The 21,556-nt window shown below is 38.8% G+C and overlaps 1 protein-coding gene across 1 annotated transcript in view; it reads right to left on the bottom strand.

Annotated features, from left to right (window-relative positions):
- The window catches only part of OC90 (otoconin 90), a 123,265-nt gene that overhangs the window by 69,788 nt on the left and 31,921 nt on the right, over positions 1-21,556 (bottom strand). Inside the window, exon 4 of the mRNA XM_077271249.1 lies at positions 16,407-16,489. Within this exon, the coding sequence (XP_077127364.1) occupies positions 16,407-16,489 (83 nt within the window). The remainder of the gene's footprint in view (positions 1-16,406; positions 16,490-21,556) is intronic.

Genomic DNA, 21,556 nt, shown 5'->3' on the forward strand with positions numbered 1-21,556 from the left:
CTCCTATGTACAAGAATAAAGAATACAACTTCTATAATGCTGCCACTATATACAAGAATATAACTACTATAATACTGCCCCTATATACAAGAATATTACTACTATAATACTGCCCCTATGTACAAGAATATAACTTCTATAATACTGCTCCTTATGTACAAGAATATAACTACTATAATACTGCCCCTATGTACAAGAATATAACTACTATAATACTGCTCCTATGTACAAGAATATAACTACTATAATACTGCCCCTATGTACAAGAATATAACTACTATAATACTGCCCCTATATACAAGAATATAACTACTATAATACTGCCCCTATGTACAAGAATATAACATCTATAATACTGCTCCTATGTAAAAGAATATAACTTCTATAATACTGCTCCTTATGTACAAGAATATAACTACTATAATACTGCCCTTATGTACGAGAATATAACTACTATAATAATGCTCCTAGGTACAAGAATATGACTACTATAATACTGCCCCTATGTACAAGAATATAACTACTATAATACTGCCCCTATGTACAAGAATATAACTACTATAATACTGCCCATATGTACAAGAATATAACTACTATAATACTGCCCCTATGTACAAGAATATAACTACTATAATACTGCCCCTATATACAAGAATATAACTACTATAATACTGCCCCTATGTACAAGAATATAACATCTATAATACTGCTCCTTTGTAAAAGAATATAACTTCTATAATACTGCTCCTTATGTACAAGAATATAACTACTATAATACTGCCCCTATGTACGAGAATATAACTACTATAATAATGCTCCTATGTACAAGAATATGACTACTATAATACTGCCCCTATGTACAAGAATATAACTACTATAATACTGTCCTATGTACAAGAATATAACTACTATAATACTGCCCCTATATACAAGAATATAACTACTATAATACTGCCCCTATGTGCAAGAATATAACTACTATAATACTGCCCCTATGTACAAGTATATAACTACTGTAATACTGCCCTTATGTACAAGAATATAACTGCTATAATACTGCCCCTATGTACAGGAATATAACTACTATAATACTGCCCCTATGTACAAGAATATAACTACTATAATACTGCCCCTATGTACAGGAATATAACTACTATAATACTGCCCCTATGTACAAGAATATAACTACTATAATACTGCCCCTATGTACAAGAATATAACTACCATAATACTGCTCCTATGTACAAGAATATAACTACTATAATACTGCCCCTATGTACAGGAATATAACTACTATAATACTGCCCCTATATACAAGAATATAACTACTATAATACTGCCCCTATGTACAAGAATATAACAACTATAATACTGCCCCTATGTACAAGAATATAACTACTATAATACTGCCCCTATATACAAGAATATAACTACTATAATACTGCCCCTATGTACAAGAATATAACATGTATAATACTGCTCCTATGTAAAAGAATATAACTTCTATAATACTGCCCCTATGTACAAGAATATAACATGTATAATACTGCTCCTATGTAAAAGAATATAACTTCTATAATACTGCTCCTTATGTACAAGAATATAACTTCTATAATACTGCCCCTATGTACGAGAATATAACTACTATAATACTGTCCTATGTACAAGAATATAACTACTATAATACTGCCCCTATATACAAGAATATAACTACTATAATACTGCCCCTATGTACAAGAATATAACATCTATAATACTGCTCCTATGTAAAAGAATATAACTTCTATAATACTGCTCCTTATGTACAAGAATATAACTACTATAATACTGCCCCTATGTACAAGAATATAACTACTATAATACTGCTCCTATGTACAAGAATATAACTACTATAATACTGCCCCTATGTACAAGAATATAACTACTATAATACTGCCCCTATATACAAGAATATAACTACTATAATACTGCCCCTATGTACAAGAATATAACATCTATAATACTGCTCCTATGTAAAAGAATATAACTTCTATAATACTGCTCCTTATGTACAAGAATATAACTACTATAATACTGCCCTTATGTACGAGAATATAACTACTATAATAATGCTCCTAGGTACAAGAATATGACTACTATAATACTGCCCCTATGTACAAGAATATAACTACTATAATACTGCCCATATGTACAAGAATATAACTACTATAATACTGCCCCTATGTACAAGAATATAACTACTATAATACTGCCCCTATATACAAGAATATAACTACTATAATACTGCCCCTATGTACAAGAATATAACATCTATAATACTGCTCCTTTGTAAAAGAATATAACTTCTATAATACTGCTCCTTATGTACAAGAATATAACTACTATAATACTGCCCCTATGTACGAGAATATAACTACTATAATAATGCTCCTATGTACAAGAATATGACTACTATAATACTGCCCCTATGTACAAGAATATAACTACTATAATACTGTCCTATGTACAAGAATATAACTACTATAATACTGCCCCTATGTACAAGAATATAACATGTATAATACTGCTCCTATGTAAAAGAATATAACTTCTATAATACTGCTCCTTATGTACAAGAATATAACTTCTATAATACTGCCCCTATGTACGAGAATATAACTACTATAATACTGTCCTATGTACAAGAATATAACTACTAGAATACTGCCCCTATGTACAAGAATATAACTACTATAATACTGCCCCTATGTGCAAGAATATAACTACTATAATACTGCCCCTATGTACAAGTATATAACTACTGTAATACTGCCCTTATGTACAAGAATATAACTGCTATAATACTGCCCCTATGTACAGGAATATAACTACTATAATACTGCCCCTATGTACAAGAATATAACTACTATAATACTGCCCCTATGTACAGGAATATAACTACTATAATACTGCCCCTATGTACAAGAATATAACTACTATAATACTGCCCCTATGTACAAGAATATAACTACTATAATACTGCCCCTATGTACAAGAATATAACAACTATAATACTGCCCCTATGTACAAGAATATAACTACTATAATACTGCCCCTATGTACAAGAATATAACTACTGTAATACTGCCCCTATGTACAAGAATATAACTACTATTATACTGCCCCTATGTACAGGAATATAACTACTATAATACTGCCCCTATATACAAGAATATAACTACTATAATACTGCCCCTATGTACAAGAATATAACTACTATAATACTGCCCCTATATACAAGAATACAACTACTATAATACTGCTCCTATGTACAAGAATATAACTACTATAATACTGCCCCTATGTACAAGAATATAACTACTGTAATACTGCCCCATGTACAAGGATATAACTACTATAATACTGCCCCTATGTACAAGAATATAACTACTATAATACTGCCCCTATGTATAGGAATATAACTACTGTAATACTGCCCCTATATACAAGAATATAACTACTATAATACTGCCCCTATGTACAAGAATATAACTACTATAATACTGCCCCTATGTACAAGAATATAACTGCTATAATACTGCACCTATGTACAAGAATATAACTGCTATAATACTGCCCCTATGTACAAGAATATAACTGCTATAATACTGCACCTATGTACAAGAATATAACTACTATAATACTGCTCCTATGTACAAGAATATAACTGCTATAATACTGCACCTATGTACAAGAATATAACTACTATAATACTGCCCCTATGTACAAGAATATAACTGCTATAATACTGCACCTATGTACAAGAATATAACTACTATAATACTGCCCCTATGTACAAGAATATAACTGCTATAATACTGCACCTATGTACAAGAATATAACTACTATAATACTGCCCCTATGTACAAGAATATAACTACTATAATACTGCCCCTATGTACAAGAATATAACTACTATAATACTGCTCCTATATACAAGAATTTAACTACTATAATACTGCTCCTATGTACAAGAATATAACTACTATAATACTGCCCCTATGTACAAGAATATAACTGCAATAATACTGATTTAATAGTATTAATGTGATATACATCAGAATTCTTCTCGCTAGAAAGAACAATTTGATAAAACAGAAATGGAGCTGGACTTTATTATAGAGAGTAGAGACATAAGATGATTTCAGGGGATGAGTAACGGTAATTTTCCTGTAAGACAGCAATGATTACGTTATTACGGAACTACTTACTGTACAGCGATATTATATACGTTATAATTTAAGGTCAATTGCTGTTAATCATTAGTTTGGCTGTCTGACACTTCCTACTGAATTATGAATAGTATTTCAGCCGCGTGTGTGTGTCCTTCATACCGCCAGGATGTATTTTGAGACACTGGAAATTAACAGTAAATGATCCTATTGAATGACAGCAATCGAAGGAATTATTACAAAAAGTAGTTTGGAAAATCATATTGTAAAAATTTTATAATATAAGAATTAAATGTTTGCCATATTTCAAATAATTTGAGATTACATAGGGTACCTAAGCTTGGTCTTACCATGGTACATGTTTCCATTGATTCAGCCTTTACAGGACTGGGTTATACAAGCCCTTATTTAAAAACACTATTAATAAACTTGATTTAACCTATCGAAAATCAAAAAAACTGATAGAGCTCAATGCAATTGATCTTCTCTCTGGTCTTTATTACATTGAGTATTCTGAGGCTGGAGGTCACCTTTTGGTTCGACCCAGTTGAGTTGAGACCCCAGATTGTGGACTTCTCCAAAGATGCTGAGATGCAGCAGTTCAACAATTTTTTAAGCCTACTATTTAAAAGACAAGACCTAAGAGTATCCTACCCCAAAAAAATTAAAGAGGACCCTTTGTTTATTTCTTTTTTATTTTAAACTGTTTATATCCCTAAAAAGGAACCGAGGGGCTGATGAAAACTTTTTTTCTTTCCTCCAATGCATTGTGGAAATATGGACTCCTGTAATTTAGGGCACCCAAAGTAAATAATTTCTCCTTCACCCAAGGCGTCTTCTCTGGGAGGTGTTTACTTTTTCCCCTGTATCATGCTGTCCAATCATAAGAAGGCAGCATCATAGAAAGGCAAAAAAAGCAAAAACCCACATAGAAGATCAAAACAGAGAGCATCATTACAGCCCTGGGAGAGGAGGAGAGCTGCAGCGGGGAGCGCCGGGAAGAGGGAAAATAATCATTTGAGCAGTGTACATCATATACATCATATAGCTGATGGGCTAAAAACATATTAAATTGGGATAACCGCTTTAGTATTGGGACACTGAGATACCATTTCAGTCCCCTTAAATACTGAGCCATTATGTAGCCGCACACATTACACAATCACAACATCTACTTTTGCCAATAAAGTCTACAGCTTCTTTTTCAGCTGAGCAAAAAATAAAAAATAAAACATAAAATCCAACAATATCCAAGTATGTAATAAAATCTTGAGGACAACTTTTTTATTTTTATGATTATTTTTATTTCTCGTTTAGACATTTAGAATTACAGTTATAAAGAGTTTATAATTTTGTTTTATTCTTCTTGCGTTACAATGACATTTAGTATTTCTTAACAGTCATTCAAAAATTATATATAGGTAGGAATCATTCAATCCTGGGCTTCAGACTGATGGAAATAAATAATCTATTTTCAAGTAATGTGACATCCAGAAAACTATCCCCCAGTGATTAGATTGATTTGCAGATGTTTGCAAGACATCTTTGCTTTAAAGCTGTAAAAAAAGAGACAAAAATGACATCTTAAGAGTGAAATATACGGTCATGATGTCACAGTTGATTTATTTTTTTTTGTTACATTTTTATTAACAATCTTATAATTTATTTAGATTTATTTGGGGGAATTAGAAATCAAGACTATTAGTTCATAGTTTTACAGTTTCAAGGTTGAAAGAAGATACAAGTCCGAGGAGATCAATCTATAGCCCAACATATTGCAGATTTATTATTTATTGTTTTTTATTATTTTATGTTTGTAGGATTAGAGAAATAGGTTTTAATAATAACTGCCATTCTAAAATGTCAAAATGCTAAATCTTTATTTTCTTACAGTTCCCCAAAAAAGGTGTTTATGTACAAACAAAATTACATAAAAGTTGGGCCGCCGTGCAAAATGTATAGAAAACTAGAATGAAATGTTCTGGAAATCTCTTATCTCCATATTTTATGAATATAGAGAAGGTGAACATTGGACATTTTTCCATTTTTTTTTTAAATTAACTCATTTAGAAATTAATGGTAGCAACACATCTCAAAAAAGTTGTGCCCGGGTTGTGTCCACCATGGTGCAGAGTCCCCACTTCTTGCCACAGTCTCTAAGTATCTGGGAAGTGAGAAGACAATTGTTGATGTTTTAGGAGACGAACGTTATTCCATTCTTGTTTGATATCGGATTCTCGCTGCTCCACAGTTTGGAGTATTTGCCGATTTCATAATGGGTCAAATATTTTCAATTGGAAGGTCCGGGCTGCAAGCGGCCAGTTTCTCACCCAAACTCTTCTTCTGCGAGCTGTGCTGCTGTAATGGATATAGAATGTGGTTTATCATTTTCTTGATGAAATGTACAAGGACTTTCTTGAAATAGACGTTGTGTGGATGGAGTAGATGTTGTTCTAACACGTCTATATAAAGCTCAGAACTGATGGCACCTTTCATGTGTGATCTACCACTGCCATAGGCACTAATGCAGCCCCAACCATGAGAGATGCAGAACTGTTCCCTGATAACAAGCTGGATGGTCCCTCTCCTCGATAACAAGCAAGATGGTCCTTCTCCTTTTGAGTCTTCAGCAAACGACATTCATGGTTTCCATAAAGAATTTCACATTTTGATTCATCTGACCACAGAACAGTTTTTCATTTTGCCTCCGTCCATTATAAATGAGCTTTGGCACAGAGAAGACAGTAGCGTTTCTGGAGTGTGGTGAATTATGGCTTCTTCTTTGCATGATAGAGTTGTAATTTTGTATTTGAGCATTGCAGGGTTAGCTGTGATCATAATGATTTTGGGGAGTTTTCCTGAGTCCCAGAAGTGATTTGCATGATCCAATCATGTAATTGCAGTGCCCCAGAGTCCTGGTTGCTGCAATACTGATGCTCTGCCGCTAAGGGGAGCTATGGTACGTCTGATGGCACTGAAGGAGTTCTTCTGACCAGGTATCACAGTCACCAATACACTTCACAGTCTGGCCTCCAGGGGGAGCTAAGGGTGCTATGTATTAGGCCACTCCTCACATACTGGTAAAACTGGGGGTTAGGCAGAAAGTTAGATCAGAAAGCTGGCTGGGTTGGAACCAGGCAACACCTTGTGGCAGAGGGTGTTGTAGGGGGAAGATTCAGAGGGGTCCTTGTCAGGGGTGGGATCCTGACAGAGGCCTAGCACACAGAGAGAACGTTACGGGACCGCACCTGCACGATATAGCGGCGGTGCCCCAAGAAAGGACAAGAAGCGAGGTTCATTGTGCTGAGTGAGAAACGAGATCAATGCAACAAGGAGAATTCCAGTAGGAGTCGTGCTGTAAGACGAGGCAACATCCTATTGAGGCGCATAACCGGTGGCCGGAACGCCGAGGAGGTATAGAGCTCCAGGCCAAACTTCAAACCTACGGCAGGACAGTCAGTTATAGGCGGGCTGTCTCATCCAATAGACCCAGGAAGACACAAGGGGGGTAACAACAGGAGTGGGGCGACGCTAGAGTCCCGGAAGAGCTCCGAGCCTCCCCGTCAGACGGGTGCGTCCTAACCATAAGATCTGGGGGACGTGGAAGAACATCAGAATCGAGTTGTGAGGGAACACGAGAAACAGACACAACAGTTGTGGGGACTATCCCGTAAGCACAGCAGGGGAGGACCACAACACACAAGCGCTAGAAGGTAGGCACAGATTTCCACCTGCAAAGGGAACTCTGGAGGTGCCATCGGACCGGCCGGACTTGCGCAGCCTGGTTAACCGTATTCTGGACTGAGGACCCTGAAGCCTTCAGTAAAGAGGTAAAGAGACTGCAACCTGGTGTCCTCGTTATTTACTGCGACCGGCACTGCACCGCAACACCGCACAACCATAACATCACCACCATTCCCTTCACCCTTTCATTGCGCGCCCCTCAGCAGGGTCACGGACCGGGCCTAGCCACCGTGACAACCCCAGAGCAGAGACTCAGAGGCCCGGTACCGGGTACCCCTCGGCCCTGCGGCAGTGTGGGCGCTGCATAATTAATGCAGAGCCACCTGAGGACCCGTGCATCACGAGAATCCAATACTGACAATCAGCCTTGTCCTTGTGCTTATGGATTTCTCCAGAATCTCTGAATCTTGTTTACATGGTGGATATTCAAAGCCTTTGCAATTTTACATTGAGGAACATTTTTCCTAAATGATTCCACGATGTTTAGACGTAGTTGAACACAGATTGGTGTCCTCTGACCATCTTTGCTTCTGAGAGACACTGCCTCTCTAAAATGCCCTTCTTACACACAGTCATGATACCCTCCAGCTGTTTTTCATTAGTACCACTGGTCGTTCCAGCCTGTTGTCATCTCTGTCCCAACCGATCTGTGATGTGTCGCTGTCACCAATTTCTAAACGAGTTACTTCTTATCAAAAGAAATGGAAAAATGTTCAAGGTTCAACTTCTGATCTATTCTATGTTCTGCGGTGAAAAAAATATGTAAATAAGAGATTTTCTAAATCATTGCATTCTTGTTTTCTTTACATTTTATAGTGTCCCAACTTTTAGGAAATTGGAATTTTATCTTTTATTTTGTTTTTATTTATTGCTCTCACTTCACTTACTTATTTTAATGCTCTTGTTTTAAATATTTTTTTTTTCAAAAACATAGAATGAACCTGAGAAAGAGCAAACACTCACGGTAACACTGCATTCCAACAGGGCATGTGTATACAAATAAATGGGCAAAAATGCACATTGAACATGACGCTTTGAAGAATTTGTCTGGAATCTGTAGCCGAAGTCGAACATGTGCTCTATTTATTGTCTATGGGATGGCAAGGAAAAGCTGGCTACAGACTAAGTGGGGGGGGTCGCAGATATGATCAGTAAGCTATCTCCTATCATATGGATTGGGAAATCCTTACAAACTTGGTTGAAATCCTTTAATCCTCGTTAGCTTCCAAAATAAACTACCTTGAAAAGTGCAAAGGGTCAACTTAACGTCAAACCACATTTCGGGGTTTCATACAGTGATGTAGCGTGAATCATCAAAACTAAGGAAACAAGTGGTTGTGATTCTTTTATCCAATTTTAGAGACTTATTAATATGTTTGATTTTAGTTTAACATAGAAATCGCCCCAAAATATTCGTTTTCAATTTCTTCAGAAATGTTTGTAATCTTAACCCTTTCATGCCAGAGCCTATTTTTGCCTTCGCGACCAGTGTCACTTTATGAGATAACTCTGGAACGCTTCAATGGATCCTGGTGATTCTGAAACTGTTTTTGTGTGACAGATTGTACTTCATGATAGTGATCAAATTTGTTTGATATAACTTGCATTTATTTATGAAAATATTGGAAATTTGGTGAAAATTTCTCAATTTTCAAACTTTTAATTTTTATGACCTTAATCCAGAGAATTATATCACACAAAATAGTTAAGAAATAACATTCCCACATGTATACTTTGCATCAGTACAAGTTTTTAAACACTTTTTGTTTTGTTAGGAAGTTAGAAGTATTAAAATGTGATCAGCAATTTCTCATCTTTTCAACAAAATTTACAAAACAAATTTTTTTTATTTAGGGACCACATCCCATTTGAAGTGACTTTGATGGGTCTACATGACAGAAAATACCCAAAAGTTACACCATTCTAACAAATGCACCCCTCAAACTGCTCAAAACCACATTCAAGATTCAAGTTTATTTACCCCTCAGGTTCTTCACAGGAACTTGGAAGAAAAAAAAGAAAGCTTAACTTTTTTCCTCAAAAAATGTAGCTCCAAATTTTGCATTTTAACAAAGGTAGCAAGAAAAAATGGGCCCAAAAAATGTTGTGCAATTTTTTCCAAGTACACCGATAACACCTATATGTGGTGTAAAACTACTGTCTGGGAGCATGGCAGGGCTCGGGAGGGAAAGTTTACCATTTGCTTTTGAAATGCAAAACTGGCTGGAATCGATAGCTGACGCCATGTTGCGTTTGGAGAGCCCCTAATGTGCCTAAATAGTGGAAACTCCCAACAAGTGACCGCACTTTGGAAACTAGACCCCTTGAGGAATTTATCTAGATTTGTGGTGAGAACCTTTGAACCCTGGCTTCACAGAATTTTATAATGTTGAGCCATGAAAATTAAAAAAAACACATTTTTCCAACAAAAATGCTATTTATGCCCCAAATTTTTTGCTTTTCAAAAAAAAAAAAGAAAGCTTTACTTTTTTCCTCAACAATGTTATTTAGCTCCAAATTTTGCATTTTAACAAAGGTAGCAAGAAAAATGGACCTCAAAATTTGCAATTTGTCTTGAGTGCACCTATGCCCCATATGTGGTATAAAGCTTCTGTCTGGGAGCACGGCAGGGCTCGGAAGGGAAGGAGCACCATTTAACTCTTGGAATGCAAAATTGGCTGGAATCGAAAGCGAATACCAAGTCCCATTTGGAGAACCCCTGAGGTGCCTAAACAGTGGAAACCCCTCACATTTTGGAAACTATACTCCTTGAGGAATCCATCTGCTGACGTGATGACCATCTTGATACCACAGGTGCCTCACAGAATGTTAAAATACTTGATTGTGAAAATGACATATATTTTTTTCATGAAAAAGTTGATTTAGCCTCAAATTTCTCATTTTCACAAGAGTAAAAGGAGAAAGTGGACCCTACAGTTGATTGATCAATTTCCCCTGGGTACGTCATCTCCCTATATGTTGTTGGAAGCTACAGTATATTTCAGCCACAGTGCAGAGCTCAAAAGGGAAGGAGTGCCATATTGAAGAGTAGATTTTGCTGCACTGGTTTGTGGGTGACATGTCACATTGTCAGAGCCTCTGAGGTGCCAGAACAGTAGAACCCCCCTCAAGAGACCTCATTTTACAACCTACTTCCTTGAATGAATTTATCTAGTGGTGCAGTTTGCATACAGACACCACAGCTGTTCCATAGAATTATATAGGGTGGTGAAGAAATAATAATTACATTTTTAGCACTAAAATGTTGTTTTAACCTCATATTTTACATTTTTACATGGGAAAATAGGTAGATAGGTAAATGGTCACTACACCCATAGATGAATTCCCAGAGGGTTGTCATTTCCAAAATGGAGTCACTTTAGGGGGGATTCTGCTGTTCTGGCACTTCTCTGAGCTGCTAAGTGCCAGAAAATCAGAATCCCCCCCCCCCCTCCTTTTGGAATGTACAGCTCTCTGGAAATTCATCTATGAATATAGTGACCATTTTCACTAGATGGATGATTTGGAAGTTTTAGAGCAAAAATTACAAATATGCCATTGTAGTGCTCCATATATTGTGCCCAGCTTGAGTCTCTGGAGACATCCCCCCACTTCCCCCTGGAAATTGTTAAGAGAGCTCTACTCGAATGTGTCATTCACTAAATAAACCAAATGCTTGAATGACAAAATGGGATAAGCTAATATAGTTTAAAAACGTTTTATGTGGAAGATTTGAAAGCAGTCAGTAAGGCGTGAGGCTCTTGCCTCATTCCTCTCTTGGTAACAAATTGCAAGCTAGCCATTAAAAGGTATCAACCACTGAGGACTCTCAATTCTAAATATTTTTCTGTCTACTGGCTAACACGGTACCAAGATATATATCTTTCCTGTATCATAATAGTTTGCATCCATAAATTTGACCTAGAATTATAGGATTGTGGATTTTGACTTGACTGACGTGATTTATTCACGTGACTAATTGATGTGACTAATTAACATGACCACTAATAAAATATTGGTAAAACAATGGCGATCAAGCCCAACCCTAACTTTAAGCCTAACCCTAACTTTAAGCTTAACCCTAATTTTAAGCCTAACCCTAACTTTAAGCAATTGCTTTGTCTGTTTTTTACTATATAACAAGATCCCTGATTGACACAGCTGTTATCAGCAGCATTTGTCACTGTTTCTCCTGTTATCTCTCTCTCACTGACAGATCAGAAGAAAAAACAGCGCTTTGAGGCAAATCACCCAGGAAACTATTACTACAAGAAACTTTCCCAAAGATTGCGCTCATTGGCTGGCATGATGCTGACGTCATCAGGACCTGAGCCAATCAGATCTCGATGAGGTCAGGGCTCACAGCAAGCCCTCTACAGCGGAATCCCAACATTGTAATGTACGCGGGTTCCTGATCAGAGCAAAACCGCCAACCGTAGACAAATGTCGGCGTGGCACAAAGGCCTGCATGCGCTGCCGCTTATCTACCGTGGGCGGTCACGAAGCAGTTAAATTCAATGTTAAATACTGTGTATGGATTAATTTTTAAAATATTTACATATTATATCACATTTGGAATACATTTTCCTTGTTCATTTCTCGTATTCTGTTGGCCATGCACGTTTGTTGCTCCTACCTTTTTAATCTTTATTTTTTATATTCTTTGCATTGTTCACAGCTTTGGCTTCATTGGGTTATCCAAAATTAGAAAAACCCGCATCTGTCTATGGATGGAGTATGTATTTTAGTTCAGATCCAATGAAGTGAGTGAGTGGTGCCGTGGCATTGATTTTGGAGGAACGTGGCCATTTTTTTTATATGCACAAGAATCCGTTTTGGCTTGCTTAATGCCAACAGGCGTAATAATAATAATAATAATAATAATAATAATATATTTGTTTCTAATTATAATTTTCACAATTATAGATCAATAAATTTGAATATTGACTGCGCAAAATTCATACATTCCAAAAAACTAGAGCAAAAAAAAAAAATCAAAGAAAACCAAAAAAATAAAGTCAGCTTCTGTAGGGTTGACAAATCTGATCAAAGCAAATTGCTAGATCCGTTGCATTGTCTAGAGCAGTGGCGGCAGGTCAGCCAGGCTAATGGTAGACCTCACTGGCCCACCTCAGATTGCGGGCCAGTGGAGCCCAATGTTAGGCTTCCTGGTCTTTTATTGTATGAGAAAACACAAAGGAAATTGAATCAAAGTCTAATCTAAGTAAATATATGGATACACCAGAAGGGGTTAACTGGATAGAAACAACCACTGTAAGATTGCAACTGTAGTGTCAATTATCTGATCACCTCAGATCCTGCTCATAACACTCATGGCATAGAGACGTTGTAGCCTACCGGGAACTGAATTTTTAGATTGTTTCGTAGCTGTTTTTTTTCCTATGTTTCCATGGGCCACCGGTGATTTGGATGGGGCGCTGAGTCTTGACCAGTGATATTAGCCGTTATGGTTCTGACACAACCTCTGACACCTGATTTACACTTCGTCAGGGCAGAAGAAGAGAAGATGAGCATCACTGTCATGTAAGAAGGTATGACTGAGGAGCAGGAGCAAAAATTCATCAAGGCACTTGGGCATCCAAAAAAAGTGGGCATGCAAATATTTTTTGCAGTGTCCTCCTTGTGCTGCATCGTCTGGTAAATCTCCTAACTCCACAAAATAATGTAGATTCTAAAAATGCTAGACCCACAACTAATGTTAAAAAAAAATGGAGTTCCGCGTGAGCCATGTGCCTACAAATACCCTTTCTATGGTGCTGAAAATTTAGGCTGGAAGAACTTGACTTGAGCGATTGTTCCATTTGAGGAAGTGGTCTCATGGGTAATGTCTCTCCTTGTAGAGAGTGACATGCCAGTGTAATGAGACTTATAGGCCGTGCAATGCTCCTCTGGGAAATGAAATATGCAAACTACCTCTTCAGAGAGGAAGATGACTTAAACTCTAGTAGTACCCACTGGAAGTAACAATCCTAAATGTCAATATTGATCCTTTATCATTCTTTGCCACATGACTAAGGATAAAAACCAAACCATAACCTCTATTTGCCTACATGTTTTCTGGGGTGTTGCCCCTCATCAGTGCCAAGCGTAAGATCTGATTTGGCTGCATGAGAGTCCACCAACTTGGGTCTAAGGAGGAACATTTCTCCTTGTAAAGTGTGACATGCCTGACATGCCAGTGTAAGGAGACTTATAGGCCACGCAATGTTCCTCTTGGAAATTAAAAAAGTCAAGGGTCGTTATTGACTTTCAGGATTGCTGCTTTCAATAGGTGGCACTAGAATTTAAGTCCTCTTCTTCTCTAAAGAGGCAATTTGCATATTCCATTTGAGCAAGAATCGCTTAGTCCCCTTCAGGTAGAACTGGAAGAGGCAAATTGTTACTATTGAAGGTATATTGTGTTTTAGCAGATTTGCAAAATTATTTACCAAATTATTATACTTTTTGGCATAGTATCTCTGGAGCAGATTTCCCGCCATCTGATCTGCCGGTAAACGTTACATACCAGGCACTTGTAGGACATAATTGACTCAGCCAACCGAGGAAAGGAAATGGGGAGAGTTCATTAGTGGAGTTACAGTAGCGTGCTGGAAAGACTTAGGAGTCTTACAGCCGGAAAGTTCCTGATACTGTATGAACTTTCTGACATTGAACTAAAAGTCGAGTTATAGAAAACAAATGGTTCAATTAACTGGATGAAGTAACCAGATGATATATCGGAGGATTATGTCCTGTGCTACTAGTGTACAGCTGAGGATGTTATAGAAGAAGAAAGTCTTGTTCTCTTAAGGAAACTTCTTGTATGAAGAAGAACTCTAGCGAGGACCATCGCGCGGCTTATAAGTCTCCTTAGGATATGTTCACATGTGGCGTCTTTGCAGCATTTTCTGCTGTGGCAAAAACGCTGCATTTTATAATTTAAAAAAAAGTGAAGGATTTCTAAAATCTCATGCACATGCTTGTTTTTTTATCTCTTTTGTTTTTTAAATCTGCAGCGTTTTTACATTCATTTATTCTAATGATTTGGAATAAAATGAAAATTAGAAAACATGAAAAACGCACGTAAAAATGTGGCAAAAATGCTCATATTTTATGCAGTTTTTCCTGCCAAAATTCTGCTTTTTGATGCAGAATAAAAACACTAAAGAAAACTTCTCATGTGAACGTACCCTTACACAGAATTACACGTTCCGCAAGGAGAAACTAGACCATCCTTAGACAACTTAAAGGAAGAAACATGAAATGTATCTATCAATCATCTATATCATATTTATGTCCAGTATATCAACAAAAGTATTGGGGCGCCTACAGGATTTAGGACATCCGAATCTAAGTCCATAGACATTAATGTGGAGTCGGCCCTCTGCAGATATAGCAGCTCACGCTCTTATGAGAAGGATTTCTACAAGTTTTTGGAGGTGTCTTTGGGGACTTTTTGCCCTTTCATCCAGAAGACCATTTGTGAGGTCAGGCATTGAGGGAGGAGGAGAGGCCGGGCTCACAATCTCCTTCTAGTTCATCCCAAAGGTATGGGATCGGGCTGAGGTCCCAGCTCTGTACGGCCGGTTATGTTCTTCCCACCAAACTCCTTCTCCATGTCTGTATGGACCTTGTGCACTGGGCACAGTCCTGGGCAACAGAAAAGGGTCTTCCCCAAACTTTTCCCACAAAGATAGAAGCTGCAATTGTCCACAATGTCTTGAACTGAAGCATTAAGTTTTACCTTCACTGGAACTAAGGGGCTGAGGCCGACCCCTGATAACAAGCCCATAGCATTATCCTCCTCCGCCATCTGTACAGCGGGCACAATGCAGTCAGGGAGAAACATTCTCATGGGGTCACCAAACTTGGCTCCTCCATCAGATGCCAGATAGAGAGGTGTGATCTGTCGCTGCACAGAACACGTCTCCTCCAGAGTCCAGTGATGGCGGCTTTACACCACTCCATCTAACGCTCGGCATTGTGCCTGGTAATGTACGGCTGTATGCAGCTGGTCGGCCATGAAGCTCCTGGCAGGGGCACAGTGTTTGGAATATATAGAAGGTTACATCGGTGGCTCCTATTACAGAACCGCGCTGGTATCCATGAACTGTACACCACCAGCCATTTTGTCACATGTCAATAAAGGCAGATAGCATGGTGGGGGGCCGGATGTCATACACTGAGGATGGAGGGCTGAATGCTATACATGGGGGGCGACAGGTAGATTTTATACACTGGGGCAATGGAAAGGAGTAGGAAACCTGAATCAAACGATTGCGACATGTCTTCCGTTACTTTTGTCCATATGGTGTGTCTCTTATCTGTCTTGGTAATGTACATTGTATCTGACATCTACCATTTTAACCTTTCTCATATTGATTCACTTCTCTCTACACCTGATTCATCATTATTGACTATAAAGACAAAAAATTAATAAAAATTACTCACTGTGTTTATGTGGTTTTCTTTGAAGTTTTTCGCAGATGTAAGTGGCATTTTTCAGGTACCAGGAATAGAACTGTACACATTGCCTGGAGATTCAGTAAATAGTAGAAGTTTTTAGGTTACCTTTTATTAAGTAGCACTTTATCCATAACAACTCTTTTTGCTAAATGTTTTTATTTTATTTAAAGACAAATAAGATCAAATGTATATGTTGTCTGCATATTTTAAAAACCTATAGACTTCCTTAGTAATTGTACAAATTGAAATATGTTTGAAAGCCCCTGTCTCCTTTACCTTTACTGGTTATGAAAAATAGATGGAACCACCATGACATTTTTTTAGGGCACTCACCCATTTTTAATAACCAGAAAAAGCAAAGCAGACACCTGAGAGCTTATATTAATAGGCTCCATGGACATTGGGCCCTTGCCAGCATAACAGGACCAGCTCACAGCTGTCTGCTTTCCCTTAGCTGTTTATTAAAAATAGGGGGACCCATGCCATTTTATTTATTTATTTTGCTAAATTCAAGCATAGTAAACTACACACACATGGCACTACTTATATCTCTCATGGACATCTATTTATCTATCAATTCTCTATATTTGCACATCTAACACCTAACATCTGTCAGTTCTATTCGGCATTTTATTCCAGACCAATTCGTGTTACACTGATGGGGTACACGGATGGCACACACATACACGTAAATACAGATCGCACCAGTACCGCAAATATCATGTCATGTAAAAGAGGCCTTATGCTGCATTCTTTAATTCATTGCCTGACAGATAAAAACAGTGCCGGATGAATCCCACTGACAGCATTATAGTCTCTGGAGTCAGTAGTGTTTTTTCTAGCTTTTTGAGTTGGATTTTTTCTTACCATCATATCTCCCAGGACTGCTAGCTCTAAATGTCCACAGATTTATAGAGGAAGGTTGTCAATCATGATGGATGGGTGGGGTAAAAATGACGATGCACAATCTTCTTCTATGAGTGGGTTGGGTAAGCAGGATTCACTGGCTTCTTCCACAATTGGTGGGATATTCAGAACTCAAATGCTTCCTCTATGTGTTTGTGGAGGAAGCAGGACTCACAGGTTACTTCTACAAGAGATGGGGATGGCTTGCAAAAGTATCCCCTCCCCCTTGGCTTTTTACCTATTTTGTAACATTGCAACGTGTGTAAATATTTTTGTAATCCGATTTGTGTGTGATGCATCAGCACTAAATTGTCTAAGTTGGTGAAGTGAAATGAGAAAAATATAGACATAGGTTAAATTTATGGGACCAAATAACTAAAAATTGGCATGTGCATATGTATTTACCCTTTTTGCTATTAAAACCCTAACAATTCTGGTGCAAGCAATTCCCTTCATTAGTTACAAGCTTAACGAGAAGATGTTCTCCTGTGTGCATCTAAGTGTCACATATCTGTCAGTATATACTTTACCTGTTCTGAAAGGCCACAGAGGCTGCAACTTCATTAACGAGGGCCACCAATAACCAAACCCCATGAAGACCAAGGAGATCTCCAAACAACACGATGAAGACCAAGGACATCTCCAAACAAGTCAGGGACACAGTTACTGAGAAGTACAAGTTAGGGTCTGTTATAAAAAAAAAAAAAAGATCCCAATCTCTGATGATCTCCTGGAGCACCATCAATCCATTATCATCAAATGGAAAGAGCAAGAAACCAAGAGAGGGCCACCACCAAAACTGTCAGCACAGGCAAGAAGGGCATTAATCACAAAGACAGCACAGAGACTGAAGAAGCTGAAGAGTTCCCAAGCAGAGACTGGAGTATATGTCATATGACTACAATAAGCCGTACACTCCATAGAGGTGGCCTTTATGGTAGAGTGGACAGAAAAAGCCTTTACTAATACATAGAAGCTGCTGTGGTCAGATGAGGCCAATATTGAACTTTTTGGCCACCAAGTTAAACGCTATGTCTGGCGCCAAACCAACATAGCTCATCACCCCAAGAACACCATCCCCACAGTGAAACATGATGGCAGCAGCATCATGCTGTGGGGATGTTTTTCGGCAGCAGGGACAGAGAAAATTGTCCAAGTCAAGGTGAAGATGGATATGCAAAATATAGGGATATTCTTGAGCAAAACCTATTTCAGTCTGTCAGTTATTTGGTGATTTCAGAGTGGAATGGAGGTTCCCCTTCCAACAAGACAATGACCCACAGCATACTGCTAAAGTAGCACTCCAGTGGCTTAAGGGGAAATGTGTAAATGTTTTGCAGTGGTCTAGTCAAAGCCCAGACCTTAATATAATTGAGACTCTGTGGTCAGAAGTGAAGATTGCTGTTCACCAGAGGAAACCATGTAACATGAAGGAGCTGGAGCAGTTTTGCCTTGAGGAATGGGCAAACATCCCAGTGGCAATTGGAAAGCTCATAGATCCTTATCCAAAGCTACTCGCAGATGTACAGTAATTGCTGCAAAATGAGGCTCTACAAAGTACTGATTTTAGGGGGTGAATAATTATGCACACTGAAGTTTCCAGTTATTTTTTCCTATTTGTTGTTTGTTTCACAATAAAAAAAAAAACAAACGTTCACATTTGCAGGCATGTCCTTTACATGAACTGATACAAACCCTCAAAAAAAACAGTGAAATTCCAGGTTGTGAGGTAGCAAAATGCCAAGGGAAATGCCAAGGGAATGAATACTTTGTCAGACCAGTGTATTTTCATCTTCTATGAGACGGGGGGATATGCAGGTCTCATATGCTACCTTTGTAAGAGGGTGATATAATTAGGACTAATAGGCTTTTTCTACAAGACGATGGAATATGCAGGACTCACAGGCTTCCTCTATGAGAGGGTCAGATACTTACGACTCACAGGCTTCCTCTATGTGTGTGGGGGGGAAGCAGAACTCACAGGCTTCCTCTTTGTGTTGGTGGGGGAACAAGGACTCCTAGGCTTTCTCTTTAAGAGGTGAGATAATTAGGACTCACGGGCTTCCTCCATGTGTAGTTGCGGGAAGCAGGACTCAAAGGCTTCCTCTATGTGTTTGTGGTGGGAGAAAGACTCCCAGGTTTCTTCTATGAGAGAATGGGATATGAACTACTTATGGTCTTCTTCTATGAGAGGGTGGGATATGAAGGACTCACAGGCTTCCTCTGTAAGAGGGTGAGATAATTAGGACTCACAGGCTTCCTCTATTTGTGTGTGGGGGAAGCAGGACTCACAGGCTTCCTCTTTGTGTTGGTGGAGGAGGAAGGACTCTTAAGGTACCTTCACACGAAGCGACGCTGCAGCGATAGCGACAACGATGTCGATCGCTGCAGCGTCGCTGTTTGGTCGCTGGAGAGCTGTCACACAGACCGCTCTCCAGCGATCAACTATGCCGAGGTCCCCTGGTAACCAGGGTAAACATCGGGTAACTAAGCGCAGGGCCGCGCTTAGTAACCCGATGTTTACCCTGGTTACCAGCGTAAAATCTAAAAAAAACAAACAGCACATACTTACATTCACGTCCCCCTGCGTCCACTTCCTGACTGACTGAGCGCCGTACAGTGAGAGCAGAGCGGTGACGTCACCGCTGTGCTGCTTTCACTTTCACTTTGCGGCGCTGAGTCAGGAGGAAGCAGACTGCAGGGGACGCAATGTGAGTATGTGCTGTTTGTTTTTTTTACATTTTACGCTAGTAACCAGGGTAAACATCGGGTAACTAAGCGCGGCCCTGCGCTTAGTAACCCGATGTTTACCCTGGTTACCAGTGTAAAATATCGCTGGTATCGTTGCGTTTGCTTTCAAACACAACGATACACAGCGATCGGACGACCAAATAAAGTTCTGGACTTTATTCAGCGACCAGCGACATCACAGCAGGATCCTGATCGCTGCTGCGTGTCAAACGAAACAATATCGCTAGCGAGGACGCTGCAACGTCACGGATTGCTAGCGATATCGTTATAATGTCGTTTCGTGTGAAGGTACCTTAAGGCTTCTTCTACGAGAGAATGGAAGATGCGGTACTTATAGTCTTCTTCTTCGAGGGGGTAGAATATGAAGGACTGACAGGCTTTCTCTTTAAGATGGTGAGATAATTAGGACTCATAGTCTTCCTCTGTGTGTGTGGGGGGGAAGCAGGAATCACAGGCTTCCTCTAGGAGAGGGTGAGTTATGCAGGAATCATAAGCTTTCTGTATAAGAGGGACATTACGAAATGTAACGTGATTATGAGCTCCTGCTTGAGTTCTGAGAGGCAGCTGTAATGGTTTTATTTTTACAACAGGCATTTGGAGAGTAGGACAGAGAACAAGAAATTGACTTACATGTGGTGAACATGCTGTGCGATATGTAGAAGTTACTATGCGGAGAGTGAAGAGGAGATGAACTGCCACCATTACCTATAGTCAGTTATGTGCGTTATCTGCCTCCGGCCAGTGTATTGCATCCAGTATGAAAGGGATGTCTGACCTTAGGTACAGTTGTGCTGAAAAGTTTACATACCTGGCAGAATTTTTGCTTTCTTGGCCTTTTTCAGAGAATATGAATGATAGCACCAAAACTTTTACTCCACTCAAGGTTAGTGGCTGGGTGAAGCCATTTATTGTCAAACTACTGTAACCCATGACAAATGCCAGGAAAATTGTTCCTTTCATCATAGGCCTTGTTGACCTCTCTCCAAATGTAACGTTTATGGTTGTGTCCAAAAAGTTCAGTTTTGGTCTCATCACTCCTTGTTCCAGAGGTTTTGAGGCTTGTCTCTGTGCTGTTTTGCATATTGTAGGCAAGATACTTTGTGGCATTTGCGCAGTAATGGGTTTCTTCTGGCTACTCGACCATGCAGCCCATTTTTCTTCAAGTGCCTCCTTATTGTGCATCTTGAAACAGCCACACCGCTAGTTTTCAGAGAGTCCTGTATTTCAGCTGATGTTATTTGTGTTTTTTTCTTTGCATCCCGAACAATTATCCTGGCATTTGTCACAGGTCACAGGAGAGGATGTTACCTTTAGTAGCCTTTCAAACCCATTTGTGTCAACTTTTGTACATGTTATCAGGCCAAAATCACCAGAGTGTGTGAACTTTTGATCAGGGTCATTTGGATGTTTTGGGTTATTATTTATGATTTAAAAAGAGAATCACAGTAGTTTGACAATAAATGGCTTCACTCAACCAC

The sequence above is a fragment of the Ranitomeya variabilis genome, chromosome 6 (assembly GCF_051348905.1).
Source record: "Ranitomeya variabilis isolate aRanVar5 chromosome 6, aRanVar5.hap1, whole genome shotgun sequence".
Classification (NCBI taxonomy): Eukaryota; Metazoa; Chordata; class Amphibia; order Anura; family Dendrobatidae; genus Ranitomeya; species Ranitomeya variabilis.